This window comes from Primulina eburnea, chromosome 1 (genome assembly GCF_022965805.1).
Source record: "Primulina eburnea isolate SZY01 chromosome 1, ASM2296580v1, whole genome shotgun sequence".
Taxonomy (NCBI): Eukaryota; Viridiplantae; Streptophyta; class Magnoliopsida; order Lamiales; family Gesneriaceae; genus Primulina; species Primulina eburnea.
In genome coordinates this window covers 28214616-28233404 of record NC_133101.1, presented here as the reverse complement: position 1 = coordinate 28233404, position 18789 = coordinate 28214616, and the positions used below count along the sequence as shown (strand labels likewise).

The 18789-nt window shown below is 41.2% G+C and overlaps 1 protein-coding gene and 1 long non-coding RNA gene across 2 annotated transcripts; one reads left to right on the top strand and one right to left on the bottom strand.

Moving 5' to 3' along the window:
- Positions 1 to 5664: 5664 nt before the first annotated feature.
- Positions 5665 to 7533, bottom strand: LOC140811995 (uncharacterized). The gene is made up of 2 exons (XR_012113586.1): positions 7060 to 7533; positions 5665 to 6986 (listed from the first exon to the last, which is right to left on the bottom strand). It is a non-coding gene; the product is annotated as an uncharacterized lncRNA (long non-coding RNA).
- Positions 7534 to 8872: 1339 nt separating this feature from the next.
- LOC140806519 (uncharacterized mitochondrial protein AtMg00860-like) lies at positions 8873 to 9724 on the top strand. Its single transcript, XM_073163074.1, has 2 exons — positions 8873 to 8985; positions 9346 to 9724. Exons 1-2 carry the CDS (start codon positions 8873 to 8875, stop codon positions 9722 to 9724), a joined length of 492 nt encoding a protein of 163 aa, XP_073019175.1.
- Positions 9725 to 18789: the final 9065 nt, after the last annotated feature.

Here is an 18789-nt window from a genome sequence, read left to right as displayed (position 1 = left end):
CTAAGTTAGATGCACAATTTGGTAAATTTCTTGAGATATTCAAAAAATTGCATATTAACATTCCTTTTGCTGATGCTTTACTGAATATGCCAAGTTATGCAAAATTCTTGAAAGATATCTTAGCAAACAAGCGGAAGCTAGAAGATCATATGACTGTGAACTTGACTGAAAATTGCTCCGCTTTAGTTCAAAACAGGATGCCTCCTAAGCAAAAAGATCCAGGGAGTTTCTCTATACCTTGCATTATTGGTGATATTAATTTTCATAAAGCTCTATGTGATCTTGGTGCGAGTATTAATTTGATGCCGTATTCTGTGTTTAGGAGACTGGGATTGGGTGAACCCAAGCCAACTAGGATGTCATTGCAGCTGGCTGATAGATCTGTCAAGTATCCACGTGGGATTATCGAAGATGTCTTGGTGAAAGTGGATAAGTTTATTTTTCCTGCAGATTTTGTAGTACTTGATATGGAGGAAGATTTGGAGATGCCTTTAATCCTAGGGAGACCATTTCTGGCTACAGGGAAAGCACTGATCGATGTTGACGAGGGAAAATTGAGACTGAGAGTTGGAGAAGAAGAAATTATTTTTGATGTCTTTAATACTCTCAAGCACACAATGCACGATGATAGTTGTTTTCGCGTTGATGTCTTAGATTCTCTTGTTTGTGATTTTGTGCAGGATGGATTGCAAGAGCCATTGGAGGCTACTCTCACTACTGAAAAACAGGAGGACGAGCTGGACGAGGAAAGGATGGAGATGGTAGCTCATTTGAATGCCATTCCACCTTGGAGAAAGCAAGTGAGGCTTCGACTAGAGGAATTGGGGGATAGAAAAGATTTAATGCCTCAAAAGTCAAGCCTAGAGGAGCCACCCACTTTGGAGCTCAAACCACTACCTCCACATCTCAAGTACGTATATTTAGGAGAAAATAATAAACTGCCTGTTATTATTTCCTCTTCTTTGACAGATGATATGGAGAGTAAGCTCTTGGGAGTCCTTAAGGAGCATAGAGGAGCATTCGCTTGGAAAGTTTCGGACATCAAGGGGATAAGTCCTTCGATCTGCATGCACAAAATCCTAATGGAAGATAAGTACTCACCTCTAGCACAACCACAAAGGAGACTCAATCCAAAGATGCAAGAGGTAGTAAAAGCTGAAACGATCAAACTTCTGGACGCAGGTATTATCTATCCTATCTCTGATAGTGCGTGGGTAAGTCCTGTACAATGTGTGCCTAAAAAGGGTGGGATTACTGTTATTACCAATGAAAAAAATGAGTTGATTCCCACTAGAATCGTTACGGGTTGGCGTGTGTGCATGGATTATAGGAAATTAAATGATGCAACCCGTAAAGATCACTTCCCCTTGCCATTTATTGATCAAATGATTGAACGATTAGCCGGTCATGAATTTTACTGTTTTTTGGATGGATATTCGGGATACAACCAAATCACAATTGCACCCGAGGACCAAGAGAAAACTACTTTCACTTGCCCTTATGGTACTTTTGCGTTTAGGCGTATGCCCTTTGGTCTATGCAATGCACCTGCTACATTTCAAAGATGCATGACCGCTATTTTTCATGACATGATTGAGAATTTTCTTGAAGTTTTTATGGATGATTTCTCTATTTTTGGCTCTTCATTTGATGAATGTTTAAAAAATTTGAATTTGGTGCTCATTAGATGTGAAGAGAGCAATTTGGTGTTAAATTGGGAGAAATGTCACTTCATGGTGCAAGAGGGGATTGTGTTAGGACACAAAGTATCGGAGAATGGAATCGAGGTCGACAAGGCCAAGGTGGAAGTGATAAAAAATCTACCACCACCTTCATCGATAAAGGGAGTTCGAAGTTTCCTAGGCCATGCGGGTTTTTATAGGCGTTTTATTAAGGATTTTTCTAAAATTGCTAAGCCTTTATCCTCTTTGTTGATGAAAGATGTTGAGTTTAATATTGATTCTACTTGTCTGCAGGCATTCGAAGTACTCAAGAAGAGCTTGGTGACAGCACCTGTTCTGACTGCCCCTGATTGGGAGTTACCGTTTGAGGTAATGTGCGATGCTAGTGATACAGCTGTTGGTGCGGTGCTGGGTCAAAGGAAGAACAAGGTATTTCATACCATCTACTATGCAAGTAAGACCTTAAATGATGCTCAATTGAATTACGCTACTACTGAAAAGGAATTACTTGCTATAGTATTTGCTTTTGAGAAATTTCATTCATACCTTGTTCTGTCTAAAGTGATTGTGTATACAGATCATTCTGCCCTAAAATACTTGCTTGCTAAGAAAGATGCGAAACCTAGGTTAATTAGGTGGATTTTACTATTGCAAGAATTTGATCTCGAGATTCGAGATAAAAAGGGTGTAGAAAATGTGGTTGCTGATCATCTGTCTAGGCTTGAGGATATTAGAATTAATGGCGTTAACACTGATATAGATGACTGGTTCCCTGATGAACAATTTTTTGAGGTAAATGCGTGCCCTTGGTATGCCAATTTCGCAAATCTTCTTGTCACTGGCACACCTCCCCCAAATTTATCGTTTCACCAAAGAAAGAAATTCTTTTCTGACGTGAAATATTATTTTTGGGAGGAACCGTTTTTGTTTAAAATCTGTGCAGATGCCATGATAAGAAGATGTGTAGCGGAGGAGGAAACCAGTCAAATTCTGAACCACTGCCATGACCGTGAGGTAGGTGGTCACTTTGGACCCATACGGACGGCATCTAAGGTACTCGAATGTGGCTTCTATTGGCCAACTCTTTTTAAGGATGCTCGTTTGTATGTTCTCAATTGTGATAGATGCCAACGCACAGGTAATATTTCTAACCGTCATGAGATGCCTTTGAATAACATTATTGAGTGTGAAATATTTGATGTGTGGGGGATTGATTTTATGGGTCCTTTTCCTGCATCTTTTACAAAGAAATTTATTTTGGTGGCAGTGGAGTATGTATCTAAATGGGTGGAGGCGGAGGCTTGTGCCACGAATGATGCACAAGTGGTGTTAAAATTTTTGAAAAAACACATTTTTAATCGATTCGGTACACCACGTGCAATCATAAGTGATGGTGGCACCCATTTTTGCAACAAAATTTTTGATAAACTGATGGGCAAATATGGTGTCACCCACAAAGTTTCCACTCCATACCACCCTCAGACTAGTGGACAAGTTGAAGTGTCCAATCGAGAGATTAAGAGGATTTTTGAAAAGACGGTTAATGTGAATCGAAAGGACTGGTCCATTCGGTTAGATGATGCTTTGTGGGCTTATCGTACTGCGTTCAAAACACCTATAGGCACTACACCATATAGGTTACTTTTTGGTAAAGCATGTCATCTACCCGTAGAATTAGAGCATAGAGCATATTGGGCGACCAAGGCACTGAACTTTGATTTTGCTCTTGCAGGTGAAAAACGACTGTTGCAGTTGAGTCAGTTGGATGAGTTCCGAGGTACAGCGTATGATCTTGCCCTATCTTACAAGGAACGCACCAAAAGAGCCCATGATAAACAAATTGTAAAAAGAGAATTCAAAGTGGGTGAAGCGGTGTTGTTATACAACTCTCGCTTACGACTCTTTCCGGGCAAGCTGAAGTCAAGATGGTCAGGACCATTCGTTATAGCCGAGGTGTTCCCATCAGGTGCAGTGGTGTTTCATGATGGCAAGGAAGGGACGTTTACTGTGAACGCCCAAAGATTAAAGCACTATATTGGTGGCACGATTGAGCCACAAATTGGAGTCACTCGGCTCCAAGACAGTCGTTGAGGACATGGGTGAAAAGTCGAGCTCTAGACTATAAATTGAGAACTACTTCTACTCCTTATTCTGATTTTAATTAGATTTTTTTTAGCATTCGCATCATTTGCATTTAGGTAGTTGCATGGCATTTGCATAAAAAAAAAAAAAAAAAAATTCAAAATTTCTTCAGAAAATACCTCAACTGAACGCCCTCGCGAACACTCGCAATTTTTTAAAAAAATTTTTAAAACAGAAAACCCCTCGCTAGGGCGGACACTTGTATCCGCCCCAGCGAGCACTCGAGTTTTTCGGACAAAAAGACTCGAGTCGCGATTCACTTAAAAACTGCGCCACACTTCTCTCCTCTCCCACTCGAAATCCTACACTTTTCTCTCAAAATTCCGCCCCCCCACGCCAGATCTGAAGCGATTAACGTGGTTTCTTGCCAATTTACAGGTATATTTGGGAATCTCCTTTGTTTCAAAGCTCAAGACACGATTTTTCCGGGCAAATCTACACTCTCCTACCACCTACGCCGCCGCCGCCGCCATCTCTTCCGTTCTTTTCAAGCTCCGGCAACATATACTACTCCGGGCTCCTCCTTTGTGCACTCATCTCATACCATGGCTTCCAAACGCTCGAAGGTAACCCGCGGTGCCTCTAGTTCTCGATCCACCCCCTCTATATTTGTGAATGACAGGGCTAGGGAGCGATGTGAGCAAGCTAAACTCCATAGAAAACCAATCCCTGAGAGGGGATGTACTTCGTGGATTTTAGATAATGTTTTTGAGGAGTTAGAAGTTGCAGGACGAGGGTGGACGAATTTTTTAGCACAACCGAATGCGGCTATGGTGCCGGTTGTACGTGAGTTTTACGCTAACGCCCCGGAAGGGACTGAAACTAAGGCTAGGGTGAGGGGACGTCTAGTCCCATATGATCCTAAAACGATAAATGATTTGTTGGGTTTACCGGCAGTGGATGATTCGGTATTCCAGGCTTGGGTGCTGAATCCGGATTACGATCTGATCATTCACACATTGTGTTATCTGGGCACTACGTGGAAGCAGCCGGGAACGTATACGGTGTTTCTTGAGAAATTTTTGAAGGTGAAGGCGGCACTTTGGTATGCCTTTCTATCGAAGAGATTGATGCCGGTAGGGCATACGAGTGATGTACAGCGGGATAGGGCGGTGGTTCTTTATGCGATCTATACCGGGATGCCTATTGATGTGGGCAAACTCATATTCGAGCAGCTTACTATCTGTATCAATTGCAACAAGTTAGCCTTTTATTTCCCCACTATCGTGACTGAGCTATGTGCCCGCGCGGGTGTGATTTTCGCGGACGATGATGAGTGGCTACCGCCAATGAGAGCCATCGATGAGGCTCTTCATACCTCCAAGTACGCGAAGAGACGGGATGAGCTGCCCGCTGATGTATTTTACGGTCACGTGCAAGCCGCTCCACCACCTCCGGTCTTCGGACATCCACCACCACCGCAGCCACGCCGCCGTGCCATTCGAGACCGAGTCGACGAGTTGGGCGCTTGGGCCACATACCAGACTCATTATCAGGCCATCGACCAAGCCCACACTCTGAACATCGAGTACTTGGTGCAGGGCATCTCGACTCACTTGGGCTTAGACACTTCCGGCCGGCCGCCTGTTCCAGCATACCCGCCACCTTTCCACTTCCAGTACACGTATCCTATGCCGCCTGCAGCTGACGAGGGCAATCCACCACCTGAGCATGATGAGGAGGAGGAGTTTTGATCAGGGGAGTTCACTGTTTCCCCTTTCTTTTTCTTTTGCATTTTCTATTGTTGCATTTGAATTCATAAGTTGTTATTGTTTTTCGTGTCTGTTTCGTTTTGTGCGATGAGGGCATTGCACAACTCTAGTATGAGGGGGTCGGGTAGTTTGTTTTGTTTGTTTGTTCAGTTATTTAGTTTGTTATTTGGGTTTTTAAGTCGTTGTATTTTCGTTGTTAGATTGTGAGTCGTTTATGGTGAGTTGACATGATTTATGAGCCGATGATGATGTTGCTTTGAGAAATATTGATTGGGTCAATGCATGAATGATACTCTGGATTGTTGAAACATGAGTTTTGGTGCAAATTTTGAACTTTTTGAGCACATATGTGTGGGGCCTAGAATTTTGTAGGAATAATGGTGAAATTTGAAATTCTTGTTGGTTAACTTGAAAGACATCACGTATGAATTGATTTAGCATGAAAACCCGTGGAAATAAGTCACTGATTGAGATCGTGCATGATAGCATTTGACTGACCTTGAACTGTACATATGCCCCCTTGTCAATACCCTGAATTCAAATACAGTACTCCTAACCAGCTATAATCCAAAAAGATATATTCTTAGCCTAGGGAGTACATGTGTGAAAATTGTGCATCAAAATGTTGAAATAACAAAGTTCTTGTAAAAAGAACTTTGGGAAAAAAAGAGATGTAAGGTGAGGGGGAGCCGAAAATAAAAGGAATGAAATTCTATTCCTAGGCTAAAAGTTGGAGATGTAAGGAGTCGAGGAAGTCAGACGCACAGTCTTGACAATTGCACAATGAAAATGATCGATGTACTCCCAACTTTTCGCCACTTGAGCTTATTTTCTTTCCTTTCGACACCCTTCTATGCACTTAAAAATTAACTAAAGTTCAAAATGATGGTTAGTGATGAATGGACACGGGGATGCATGCTAGTGAGATTTGTATTGAAGTGTTAATTGAGTGACTTGCATAACTTGACGATTGATCTATTTGACGTACGAATGACTAGACCCACCATGACACACACACGTTCGAATTAGTGCCAAGACTTATTTGTAGATGAGAAAGAGTATTTATTTGTGAAATGATTTGATTATGATGTGAAAAAATTTACTGAGGCATGAACATAAAGTTGTTAACTCACCATTAACTTTTTCTTGTGTTGGTTATTTCGTTTTTATTTTGTCTGTTTAGAATCTCGTGCTTTAACCTATTTTACTCGAGGGCGAGCAAAAGGTTAGTATGAGGGGGTTGATAGGACTCGTTTTTACGTGTTTTTAGTGTTGGTTTCGAGTCGCATTCATACATCATATTAGGTTGTTCTAGTTTATTCTTGCATTTTGTTTGCATTATTTAGCATATGACTGATCTCGTGTGTTTTGTGGTATTTTGTAGGAATGGAACCAAATATGGCAGAAAATGGGCACAACAACGAAGAAGCCTCGCTAGGGCGGTCAAAACCTACCGCCCCAGCGAGCATTCTAGTCTTACCGAGGATTTCGAACAGAAGACCTCTCGCTAGGGCGGTCAAAACTGACCGCCCCAGCGAGACTGCTAGCCTGGACAAGAGAATTTAACAGAAGATCTCTCGCTCGGGGGGTCAAAAGTGGCCGCCCCAGCGAGACTAGAGAGAAGGCTAAAGATTTTTATTCGAGAGTCACTCGCCCCAGCGGTCAAAACCTACCGCCCTAGCGAGTCACGCGATCCAGCAAGATTCTGCGAGATTTGTTTCTATTTTCATGGACTCTATCCAAGACCACTAACCTAATACACGAGATTGGGCGCCTCTGAGAGGAGGAATCATCATATTTTCATCAATTTTTCTGGGAGAGAAGGCTAGGAGTAAGGAAGACTTTCGAAGAACTCGAGAATTCCAAGCGTCGCAGCCATCTTCCATCGTCATATTTAGTATTTTATTATGCAGTATTTTATTCTCTTGCATAGATTGTTGATTTTTAGTATGAATTTGGTTGGCTAAACTCTATATTTGTTGGGATTTGAGGGGATCCTACCCCGTACTCGTGGTTTAACATTATTTATCGACGTTTTTATGAGTGATTTGTTTATGCTTTTGCGCTTTCTTATTTCAATTGAAGTCTAGCTAACTTCCTTTGATTATTTCATGTTGTTAATGATTTCGATAGAATAATTGACAATAGGATCGAATAGCATAGACCACGGATTTACAATTTTAGTAGATATACGGAATTGGGTACGTGTCGATAGTGATAATTCACCCGGATGAAAGCTAGCGGATTTCATAGAACGTAATGCAATCGTGAACTGTTAAATAATTGAGGATACTTGATTACTGCATGTTTATGATTAGTATTAATATAGCTCGACAGAGTATATTAATTAGTCTAGGGAATTCCGTCGAATGCACGAGTAAAAGTCGAGTATAATTATTTGAACACGAGCGGTAGGTGAACTGATAATTCCCAACAAATTCGCTTCTCATTTGATTTACATCCCATCTAATCAATGATTTCTTGATTATTTGTTCTTGCATTTTAATCATTTTAGTTATTAAATTCACTTTAGTTTAATCACCAACTCAATCTATCGTTGCTAAAGAAATTGAAGTGAAAGTAAGAATATTGTAACGCAGTCCTTGTGGATCGATACTCGTATTCACTTACGTTTATTATAACTTGACTATCGTGCACTTGCGATATTTTAAATCGAGCTTTCATTTATAAAACAAATTTTGGGACCATTCACTGTGCAAGTTTTGCTCGATCAACTCCTATTATAGAGATTTGATATAATGCACGGAAGTCCGGCAACCAGGATCCCTAGATAAGAGTCGAGTAAAGATTAAGAGTTTAGGAGTTTGATTTACAATTTTATATCGATCCATGTTTTCAGATTATGATACATGTTATTGATAATTGTTCTATGCTTTTGTATATGCTTTTATATATGAAATGCATGTATACGTTGTTTATACTGGGAATATATTTCTCACCGGAGTTATCCGACTGTTGTTGTGTTTGTATGTGTGCATGACAATAGGTGGGACAACATCAGGGTCGAGAAGAGGATGAGAGATCAAGATTAGAGTGGAGATCTGTACCTAGAAGTAGAATTGGCTTTCAACACTTGATGTATAGTTGTTGAACCCTAGTTTGATATGAATGTATTTTGTACAAGACTTGTACTTTTGATCTTGATGTTTATATAAGATGATGGATAATTTTTTATAGTAATTTGTACACATAATTATAAGTGTTCAATTCCTTTTAAAAAAATAATTTGGACCCAGTGTATTTAATTGATCCATTTAATCCAAAATATGATTTAGAAGATGAGTTAGCGTCTGGGTTCCCAGAGCGCCTGCAGAGATGAAAGATCTCAAACAGCAAATACAAAAGCTACTGGATAAGGGATTCAAACACCCTAGTTGTTCCTCTTGGGGCACATCAGTACTCTTCGTGAAGAAGAAGGATGGAAGCATGTGACTTTGCACCGACTACCAAGGATCGAGGACTTATTCGATCAATTGCAAGGAGCTTATGTGTTTTCCAAGATATATCTTCTCTCCGGGTATCATCAGCTGAGGGTGTGCAGATGTGGACAAGACAACCTTCGGGACTCGTATGGGAATTACCAGTCCTATTGATGCTTTTGGATTGACAAATGCTACAACGATCTTCGCGGATCTCATGAATCACATATTTCAGCCTTACTTGGATCATCTTGTCATTGTATTCATAGATGACATTCTCATTTATTCGAAGAACCAAGAAGAGCATAGCCAACATCTTCGTACTACATTGCAAGTATGGTAGAATTGTATGTTGTTTGCAAATTTCAGCAAGTGTGAGTTTTTTTTGGAGAAAGTTGCATTTTTGGGACACGTTATCCCTAGCAGTGACATTGAGGTTGACCCGTCCAAAGTGGAAACAGTGAAAGAATGGGTTGAGCCAATGAACGCATCTGATATTCGCAGTTTCTTGGGCTTATCTGGTTACTACAGAAAATTCATTCAGGGATTTTCTTCTATTACAGTGCCACTCACCTCGTCGACAAAGAATAATGCTAAGTTTGTATGGAGTGCTGACTGCAAGAAGAGCTTCAATACATTGAAGCAAGCTCTTATAACATCACCAGTATTAGCCACGCCATCAGGGCAAGACAACTTTGTGTTGTACACCGATGCTTTTAAGCTCGGATTAGGCGTCGTATTGATGTAGCATGGCCGAGTCATCGCGTATGCCTCTAGATAGTTGAAGGTGCATGAAAAGAATTATCCGACTCCTGATCTGGAGTTAGCTGTCATGGTCTTTGATTTGAAAATATGGAGACACTACTTGTATGGTGAGAAGTGCCAGATATTTATTGACCATAAGAGTCTCAAATATTTCTTCACTCAAAAGGAATTGAACATGCAACAGAGATGGTGACTAGAGTTGGTGAAAGACTATGATTGTGATAGCAGCTATCATTCGGGAAAATCCAATGTATTCGCTGATGCCTTGAGTAGGAAAGTAGGAGTTGTATCAAAACTATTGGTACAGAGACCTCTGCAGCTAGAGATGCAGAAATTCGATCTCGAGGTTTATCCAAGGGGCAGAGCTCCTAGATTATCCACCTTGACAGTGCAGTCCACCTTGATAGACCATAACTGTAGTGGAAGACAGTAATCTGATGAGAAATTGTAAAAATGGAGATCGAGAGATGATTCTAAGGGCCGTAAGCTTTATGTAGTGAGTGACGAGATTGTGACGTATAGAAGGAGAATTTGGGTACCAAGAAATGATTTTATTAGAGGAGATATATTGGCAGAAGCACATACAACACCGTGTTCCATTCATCTTGGGGGTACCAAGATGTATAAAAATCCGCAGATGCTTTATTGGTGGCTAGGAATGAAACAAGATATTAGAAATTTTGTATCTAAATGTCTAACTTGTCAGCAGGTGAAGGCAAGAGCATCAGAGACCAGCAGAGATGCTCAAACCCCTTCCTATCCTTGAGTGGAAATGTGATAACATTACAATGGATTTCGTAGTCGGATTGCCGAGATCAGTCAGAGGATATAACTCCATTTGGGTAATTGTTAATCCTCTTAGAAATTCGGTGTACTTCTTGCCAGTAAAGACGACATTTTCTATGATGCATTAAGAAAAAATTTATATCCGAGAGATAGTCTGCTGGAAACCTAATTTCGGAAGTTTTACAAACCCAGCGTATAAAGATTGAACTAAATGATCAAGAAGACTGAAAAGAATTTTTAATGCCCCAGATTATATAAGTTAATCCGAAATTATTAAATTGATGAATTGACGTGATTATGGAAGGAACAGACCGAAAAGACATTGGAAAAAGCATGTGGTATGTGTGAGGGCAGAACACCTCGCGCATATGCTCGGAGTTGAGGCGCGCATATGGGCGAGCAGCCAATGCCGAGGCAGAAGACCTCGCGCATATATGCGAGATGAGGCACGCATATGCGCGAGCAGATGAATGTACAAGTACAGAGACAGTAGGTGATAGGATCGGTGAATCGGGTGAAGAGTGTTTAGAAGGGGGGTTGAATAAACACTGCTCGATTAAATTAATTTTTCGACAAACTGATTTCAGTTGTATTACAAACTGAATCTAAAATATCTTTTCGGTCAACAACAATCAGTTAAACGGAAAACTAACTGACTAAAAGATAGAGTATCTAACTGAAAATGATAACTGAGAGTAATAACAACACAATTTGTTTCTGGATGTTCGGAGACTTGAATAACTCCTACGTCACCCCTTCTATCATGCAGATAGGATTTTCACTAAAAGACTTTGATCAAATACAAATCAGTGTACTGACCCACTTCAGTTTGGACTTATCACTTTGCCAATACTGAAACTCTTAGTATACAACACTTTTACAGATCGTAACTGATCTTAGAACAACTTAGAAATTCTATCAATCGATTACAAAGTGCTATGAAAGCTCAAGAGCGTAGTCTAGAATACTACTGATAAAACTGATAAGCGGGAGCTTGATTTCTGAATGTGGGCAGATATTTTTGCAGCGTAACAACAAGTAAGATAACTGAGAATGCGATGTGTCTTCAGCTGCTGCCTTCGACTATTTATAGGCTTCCCTCTCAACGGTAACATTAAAGATATTTGAATATTCTAACCGTTGATTGCCACGTCGATATATCCTGACAATAGTACATTGTTCATTTCTGAAATGCGGCGAGCCACTACCAGTTGCAGATGGCTGTACTATTTGTCGGTTGTCGCTTTCAACCGATGACGTGTACAGCTGAGAGATCAGCTGGTAAAGATCAGTTGACGATGAAATAGACTTTAGTTGAAGCGATCAGTTGACTGATGACGTGTTCAGTTTCGTCAATCAGCTAGTCCAATTCAGTTGCTAGAATCAGTTGGTCAATCTTTTGTCAAACGCCGGAATTTCGTTTCCAACAATTTCCCCCTTTATGGTGTTTGACAAAGCTATAGTGAAAGATACTTGACTGAATTCAAAGTAGATAAAATAACATGTCGGTTAACTGAATCAACTGAATACACATTTCTTCAAAATAAATACAATAGATACTGCTCCTATTGTTTCTTTTGCTGTTCTAAGATCTCCTTGATCTCTTCCCCCTTTTTGTCAAACCGCTCCATCTTGAGAGATAGCTTCCCAACTTCATTAGAAAGGAGCTTGACAGATGTTAAAATGTTGTCGATAGCAGTAGTCATAGAGATTTGTAGCAATTCGACTTTTCTGGACATAAATGACTCCATACTATCGACCCGATGGTTTATAGAGTTTTGAGTGGCAGTCAGGCTTGAAACAATTCCTCTATTTTTCTGAATATCGTTGACGGCGAACGAAAGAGCGGTAACAGCAGATTTTATATCCTTCAGAGTTTTTAACGATTCCTGATTATCGTCCAACTTCAGAGTATGCGATAATTGAGTGTTTTGAATCTTGGAGATGGCAGTAATCATTTGACTCATACTGTCTTGCATATGTTGAACTTCTTCAAAAATGAGATCAAAATATGATGAAGATGGATGAGATTGTCGAGAAGTGCTTGGTTCACTTGTAGTGTGTTCAGAAATTATCAAGGCTTGATCAGTTGAGATTGTTTCAGCAGCATCTCAAACTGAAGTATCAGCAGTAGTAATTTCTCCTTGATCCCGAGGTGGTGAAGGAGGATTTGGTTCAGCAGATGGTGACGTAACTGAAACTGGTGCCTCTAAACGGTGATCAATGAATCAACTTGCACATCAGTTGAAGGGATCGAAGAATCAGCTGGCACATCAGTTGAGATAACCTGATCAGTAGATGGTTCTGGCTGAACAAGTTCTACTGTAGAGAGAATGGCTTCTGGATTGATTTGATCAGCAGAGTGATCAACTTTGTCAGAAATGGGTGCACTAATCTGGGATTCTTCCACAACAGCTTGAATAATTTCATCAATATGTGCGAAGGAAAGCTCAGCTTCAGTATATATTTGTTGTTCAACAGGAGGTGAAAGAGGTTTATCATGAGCTGGCTCTTCAGTGGGAACAAGAACTAAAGCTGATGATGGTTCTGTTTTGTCAGAGGGTGCTTCCTCCAATATTTCCTCGTCGTCATCATCTGAATCTCCTTAATGGAGAACCAGTTCTTGATTCACTTCCCAGAACTTGATTTGAGATAGCTGTCCTATGAGATCAGTGTCGAGCTGAGTGATTACAGCTTGATCAGTGTAGGCAGTAGGACTTGTAGGTAAGTAGTTGGTCTTTAGCTTGGCAACAATTTGAGCCAACTTCTTCGCTCTTGTCTGATCAAATAGATAACTTTTCCTCTCCATAGCTTGAGCAATCGAGGCAGCTTTGACTGTCCTGAGCACAAAGGCCTCCAGCTTGATGAATTTGCTCAGTTCGGACTTCTTCTTCAATTGCTTGGCGAAAAATTCAGTGCGGTAGGCTGTCCAAGATTCATAGGACTTAATTTTTGAAGCAGCAAAACTGTTAACCTTTGCCCATACAAGGTCAATATGAGTCTGAATTGGGTTGGTGGGTCTGGACTCTTCAATCAACTTCCCTTTCCCTTTATCAGTACTCATAAGGTGAGGAATTTCCAATCCTGTTCGAGTAGATTCAACCTGCTCTACAAATTTTATGCCTTTAGGTCTAGCAGGTGCCACAACAGTAGGACGAGAGATCTGAATCAGAGGAGCTTTGATCCTAACTGATTCCTTTTTGGTACCAATTGAAGCTTCTTGTGGAATTATCTGCAGAGGAACTGCTTCTATAGGTTGCTGATCAGTTGAAGAAATCATTGCATCAATGGGAATGGATACCTCAGAAGTTGTTTTAACCCTTTGAGTTCTTGGTTTCTTCACAATCTGGGGAGATGGAGTCTTCTCTGACTCAGAGGCACTCAACACTAATTTTCTTTTGGCAACCTTCAGTTGAGCCAACGTTTTGGCCTTCTTAACTGATTTAGGAGCTGCTAACTGAGTCCCAATCTCCTGTTTGATTTGTACAAACTGACCAGGAGTTATATCCATTTTGGTTTTGGGTGGCATCGTATTCTTTGCATTGAACACCTTAAATTTCGATGATCTTTCAGAATCATCAGCCACAAATCCCTTTAATTTCAACAGATAACTGATTTGAACAGCAAATCCTTTGGACTGTTTTGAGGACAGAAACATATTCTTCAGAATGATAAAGATAAGGTGCTTCCAGTTAAGCTTGCGGTCAGCCATAATAGCAGAAATGACTTGAAATTTTTCCAAGGTGAGGGCAGCAAATGATCCAGCTTTTGCCAAAAGCCCTTTCGCAACTACATCAGCAAGCAACTGAATTTCATGCTTAAGTTCCTTCTTAGGATCGGAAACCTTAATCTTCCGTCCATCAGCAGATAGAAGGGTTTGCATTTCTTCAATATAAGATGCCTTAACATCCGAAAGTTGTGCCAAACCACCAGAGGGTAAAGAAAATAATTCCCCAAGAGAGTCTTCAGAGATGGTCAGCGACTGACCATTGACAGTAGAGATAATGTTACCCTCAGAATCAATCAACCCAGTGGAGTAGAAATCCTGAAGTTCTTTGGGATAAATATCATGTGAAGATTGGCCCAAAAATGTTCTCAGTCCAGCAGATTCAAGTTTCTGAAATACCTTCTTGACTTCAGCATCGCCGAAGGATAAGATGGATCCAAAATTGATGGCCATAGCGTTCAGCATAAAAGCGGGAATTTGGGTTGCCATTGATAACTGAGTGAGTTCCTGAAAGAAAATTCGAAGGATGAAATAGTTCTTGCTCTCAAACGTTTGTTGATAAATGTAAGGTGAAACTGAAGTGAGGCGGGTAATGGTACATATGTACGTGACCATTCAAATTTTGGACACGTGTTAGTCCGTAGAAATTTTGAAAAAATAGTGTGTGTACGTGTGCTATAAGCGTGTGTACAATTTGAGTGGTTAAAAATGAGTCCACGTCATAGACTGAAATTCATCATGAGTTTAGCAGACAGTCACGTCATTGATTTGGAATATAATAGATTTAATTAGTCAACTTATATGAGAAGATTAGTGGAATATTCAACTGAACGATCAGTTAGTAAAACTGAGTCCTTTCAGTTGAGAATTCACTAACAATTGTCTTCTCAGTTAACCTCTTAGACCATTATTCCCCCTTAATAAATGCATTTAAGAAAAATGACGGCAATAGACAGAAATGATTAAAGGAAAGCCTGGTGCTTGGCAGAGTAATCGTCACTTAAAGAAGTGTCCTTTCATTTCCCTCGTCTTGGCCTATAAATGAGAGTAAGATGGTTAGTCACAGCTATCTCAGCAAATAATTTCATAGAGAAGAAGAATGGCCGGTGCTGGAAGCTCAAGCGTCTCTCCGTTTTCGCTGCAGGCCAGAAAGAATGCCATAGAGGACGAAGTCTTTTACTCAAGCCTTCCCTACTGGGAGGAGTTGCAGGAGTTGGAGTTCATGTACTACTCTGGACGGGTCACAACCTTCAAACGGATGGTCCAACTAAGAGAAGTGCGGGAGCACTTAAATGTTTCTGCAGGTGTGGACGTCTTCAAGGATGGTCATCTCTATCAGCTCTTTCTTCGGAAGGAGCTGGAGACCCTCCACCGCATAGCTTCCTCCCACAGTTTCTGCAAAACCTCCTCTTCAGCACTAGCTGCATGGTTGAGTATGTGGATAGCTGATGTGGAGGAAAAATATGAAAATGTAACCCGCTCCAATTAATAACATGTTTATTTTGATTTATCGTCGTTTTCCTTTGTTCCTGCTAGCAATGATCTGTATGAGATACAAACACAAGAACTATTGAAATGCTAACTGACATCAGTTAAAAACTCATATGCATAAGCAAATCATTTAAGTAATCAGTAAGAAAGCAGTAAAGCTGACATATGAATTACGAGCAATAATAATTAATTAGGACAAATCAATTAATCCAAGTATATTGCGAAAATGAGAAAACTTAGTCTCATCCAGAGGTTTGGTGAAGATGTCAGCTGCTTGCTGTTCTGTTGATACGTATTCCAATCTGATATTCTTCTTTAAAGCATGATCTCTGATGAAGTGATGTCTAACATCTATGTGCTTAGTCCTGGAGTGAAGAACTGGATTATACGTAATAGCAATTGTACTCGTGTTGTCACAGAAATTGGCGATTCCTTTGCTTCAACACCATAATCTTTCAGTTGTTGTTGAATCCAGAGCAGTTGGGCACAGCAGCTTCCAGCAGCAAGATATTCTGCTTCAGTTGTGGAAGTTGCTATGGATGTTTGCTTCTTACTGAACCAAGAGATCAGTATGTCTCCTAGAAACTGACATGATCCACTTGTGCTTTTTCGATCAAGCTTACATCCTGCATAGTCTGCATCTGAATAGCCAACTAAATTGAAAGATGAATCTTTAGAGTACCATAAACCAACATTTTGTGTGCCTTTAAGATATTTCAAGATACGTTTGGCAGCAGAAAAATGTGATTGTTTAGGATTAACTTGAAATCTTGCACACATACATACGGCAAACAAAATATCAGGACGACTAGCAGTTAGGTACAATAATGAACCTATTAAACCTCTGTAAAGCGTCGTTTCAACTGATATTCCCCCTTGATCAGTGTCTAATTTAGCTGATGAGCTCATAGGGGTGCTGGCACCTGAACATGATTCCATGCCAAATTTCTTCAGCAATTCCTTTGTGTATTTGGTTTGACTGATAAAAGTTCCTGAATCCAGTTGTTTCACTTGTAGACCAAGGAAGAATGTTAGTTCACCCATCATGCTCATCTCGAATTTCTCCTGCATTAACTTGGAAAACTTCTCGCATAATTTGGGGTTAGTTGACCCAAAAATAATATCATCAACATAAATTTGAACAAGTAAGATATGATCATTCTTGGAGAATTTGAACAATGTCTTATCAACTGATCCAACAGAAAAGTCATGATCAGTTAGAATGTAACGCCCCAGATTCGATGACTGTCCTCACTGTATCAAGACAGGTCTTTCCAGCGTGCTTATGTCCTCACTGACACGCACCCTGAGAAATTTCCCAGGAGGTCACCCATCCCAAAATTTCCCCAAGTAAAGCACGCTTAACTTTGGAGTTCTTATGTGATGAGCTACCGAAAAGAAGATGCACCTTCGTGATATGAGTAGCACAAATCAAAACTTTGAAGCCCTCTTCAATTGTACAGTCCATTACATTGAACAGTCTCGGAATCCCTCTCATTCCTGTGTGGGTCGGTTCATTCATGTTCCCTCCACCTAGAAGCCTGCCAGGAGCCGCTCATTGTCCGTGCAACTGATGGCACCGGCGATCACCCCCCGCCCTCTTCGGCCCCGGGCCTCACATGCCCACCAGTTTCCGCTTGGTTCGTCCCCGAACCACAGCGTACTAAGAGAGGTCGGCTCTGATACCACTTGTAACGCCCCAGATTCGATGACTGTCCTAACTGTATCAAGACGGGTCTTTCCAGCGTGCTTATGTCCTCACTCACACGCACCCTAGGAAACTTCCCAGGAGGTCACCCATCCCAAAATTGCCCCAAGCCAAGCACGCTTAACTTTTGAGTTCTTATGTGATGAGCTACCGAAAAGTCTTTTCGGTAGCTCATCACATAAGAACTCAAAAGTTAAGCGTGCTTGGCTTGGGGCAATTTTGGGATGGGTGACCTCCTGGGAAGTTTCCTAGGGTGCGTGTGAGTGAGGACTTAAGCACGCTGGAAAGACCCGTCTTGACACAGTGAGGACAGTCGTCGAATCTGGGCGTTACAGTGGCCCGAGCCCGCGGCTGCGTGACTGCACAATGAGCCCCTATAGCAACTACTTCGTATCCGTCCTCGCTTTACGAAAATGATTAACCCAAGTTGCTATAGAAGTCCATTGTAAGCCATTATAAATTCATTTTAAATCTTTAATTTTTCAGATGTGGGACAAGGGTATCACAATCACCCCTCCTTCAGAACGCGACGTCCTCGTCGCGGCCTGACCCCTCGATCCACCAGCACTGAGAATCTAGAGGTGGCTGTTGTTGTCGAGAAGGATGGGGATTAGTAGCTGGAGTCGAAGCTTGATCGATCTAGGTGTGATTTCTTGAGGGCCGATCGGGGTTGGTGTGCTTTTGGAGGAGCGATGTGGTTAAGCGATGGGTTCGAGGTCCTTCGGCTGTGCAAGGGCTGTTCCCCGACTTGGTCCGGGCCTGGGTGGATCTGAACCATGGTCCGGAATAGCTTGAACGCAGCTGGAACTAACGAGGAGACCTATGGTTCGCGGGTTTGCTACTTGGCTCGATTGGGCGGGTTTTGGTGTATAGCAGGGTGTCGCGATCTCCAGCATGCATGGGGCTTGTTCCTTGGGTTGGTCCAGTCCAGTAGGGTCCTAGGGTGGTCTATAAGAGGTGGGCTAGGAGCTGGTTCACTTTGTTTTGGGATAGGGACGTAAAAATGGCATGGGTGCTAACTAGAGTTCAAGCCAAAATCTTTGAGTATTTTTCCAGCAACTTTCCAGCAGCTTTTGAGGGCTGTTGTCGTGGGTTTGAGGGCTGGAAAGAGTGGTTTAGGGGCTGTAGGAGATGTTTTAAGTATGGTAAAAGTTTGGGAAAATTTTGGTTAAGTTTCGAGTTGATTCAGGTTAAAATCGGGACCCCGGTCCAAGTTTAAAAACAATTTAGTTAAGTTATGAAATGAGCTCGAGTTTACATCTAGGAATGATTTTAAATATGTTTTGGGACATTTTAAGGAGTTTGGTAAGCTTCGGGTCAATTTTAGAGGTCCAGG

Excerpts from the sequence above, each read along its gene's own strand:
- LOC140806519 (XM_073163074.1), top strand. The coding sequence starts at position 8,873 with ATGAAAGATCTCAAACAGCAAATACAAAAGCTACTGGATAAGGGATTC. Across the intron at positions 8,986-9,345 it reads AAGAAGAAGGATGGAAGCAT|CAAGTGTGAGTTTTTTTTGG; the intron begins GTGACTTTGCAC and ends TGCAAATTTCAG.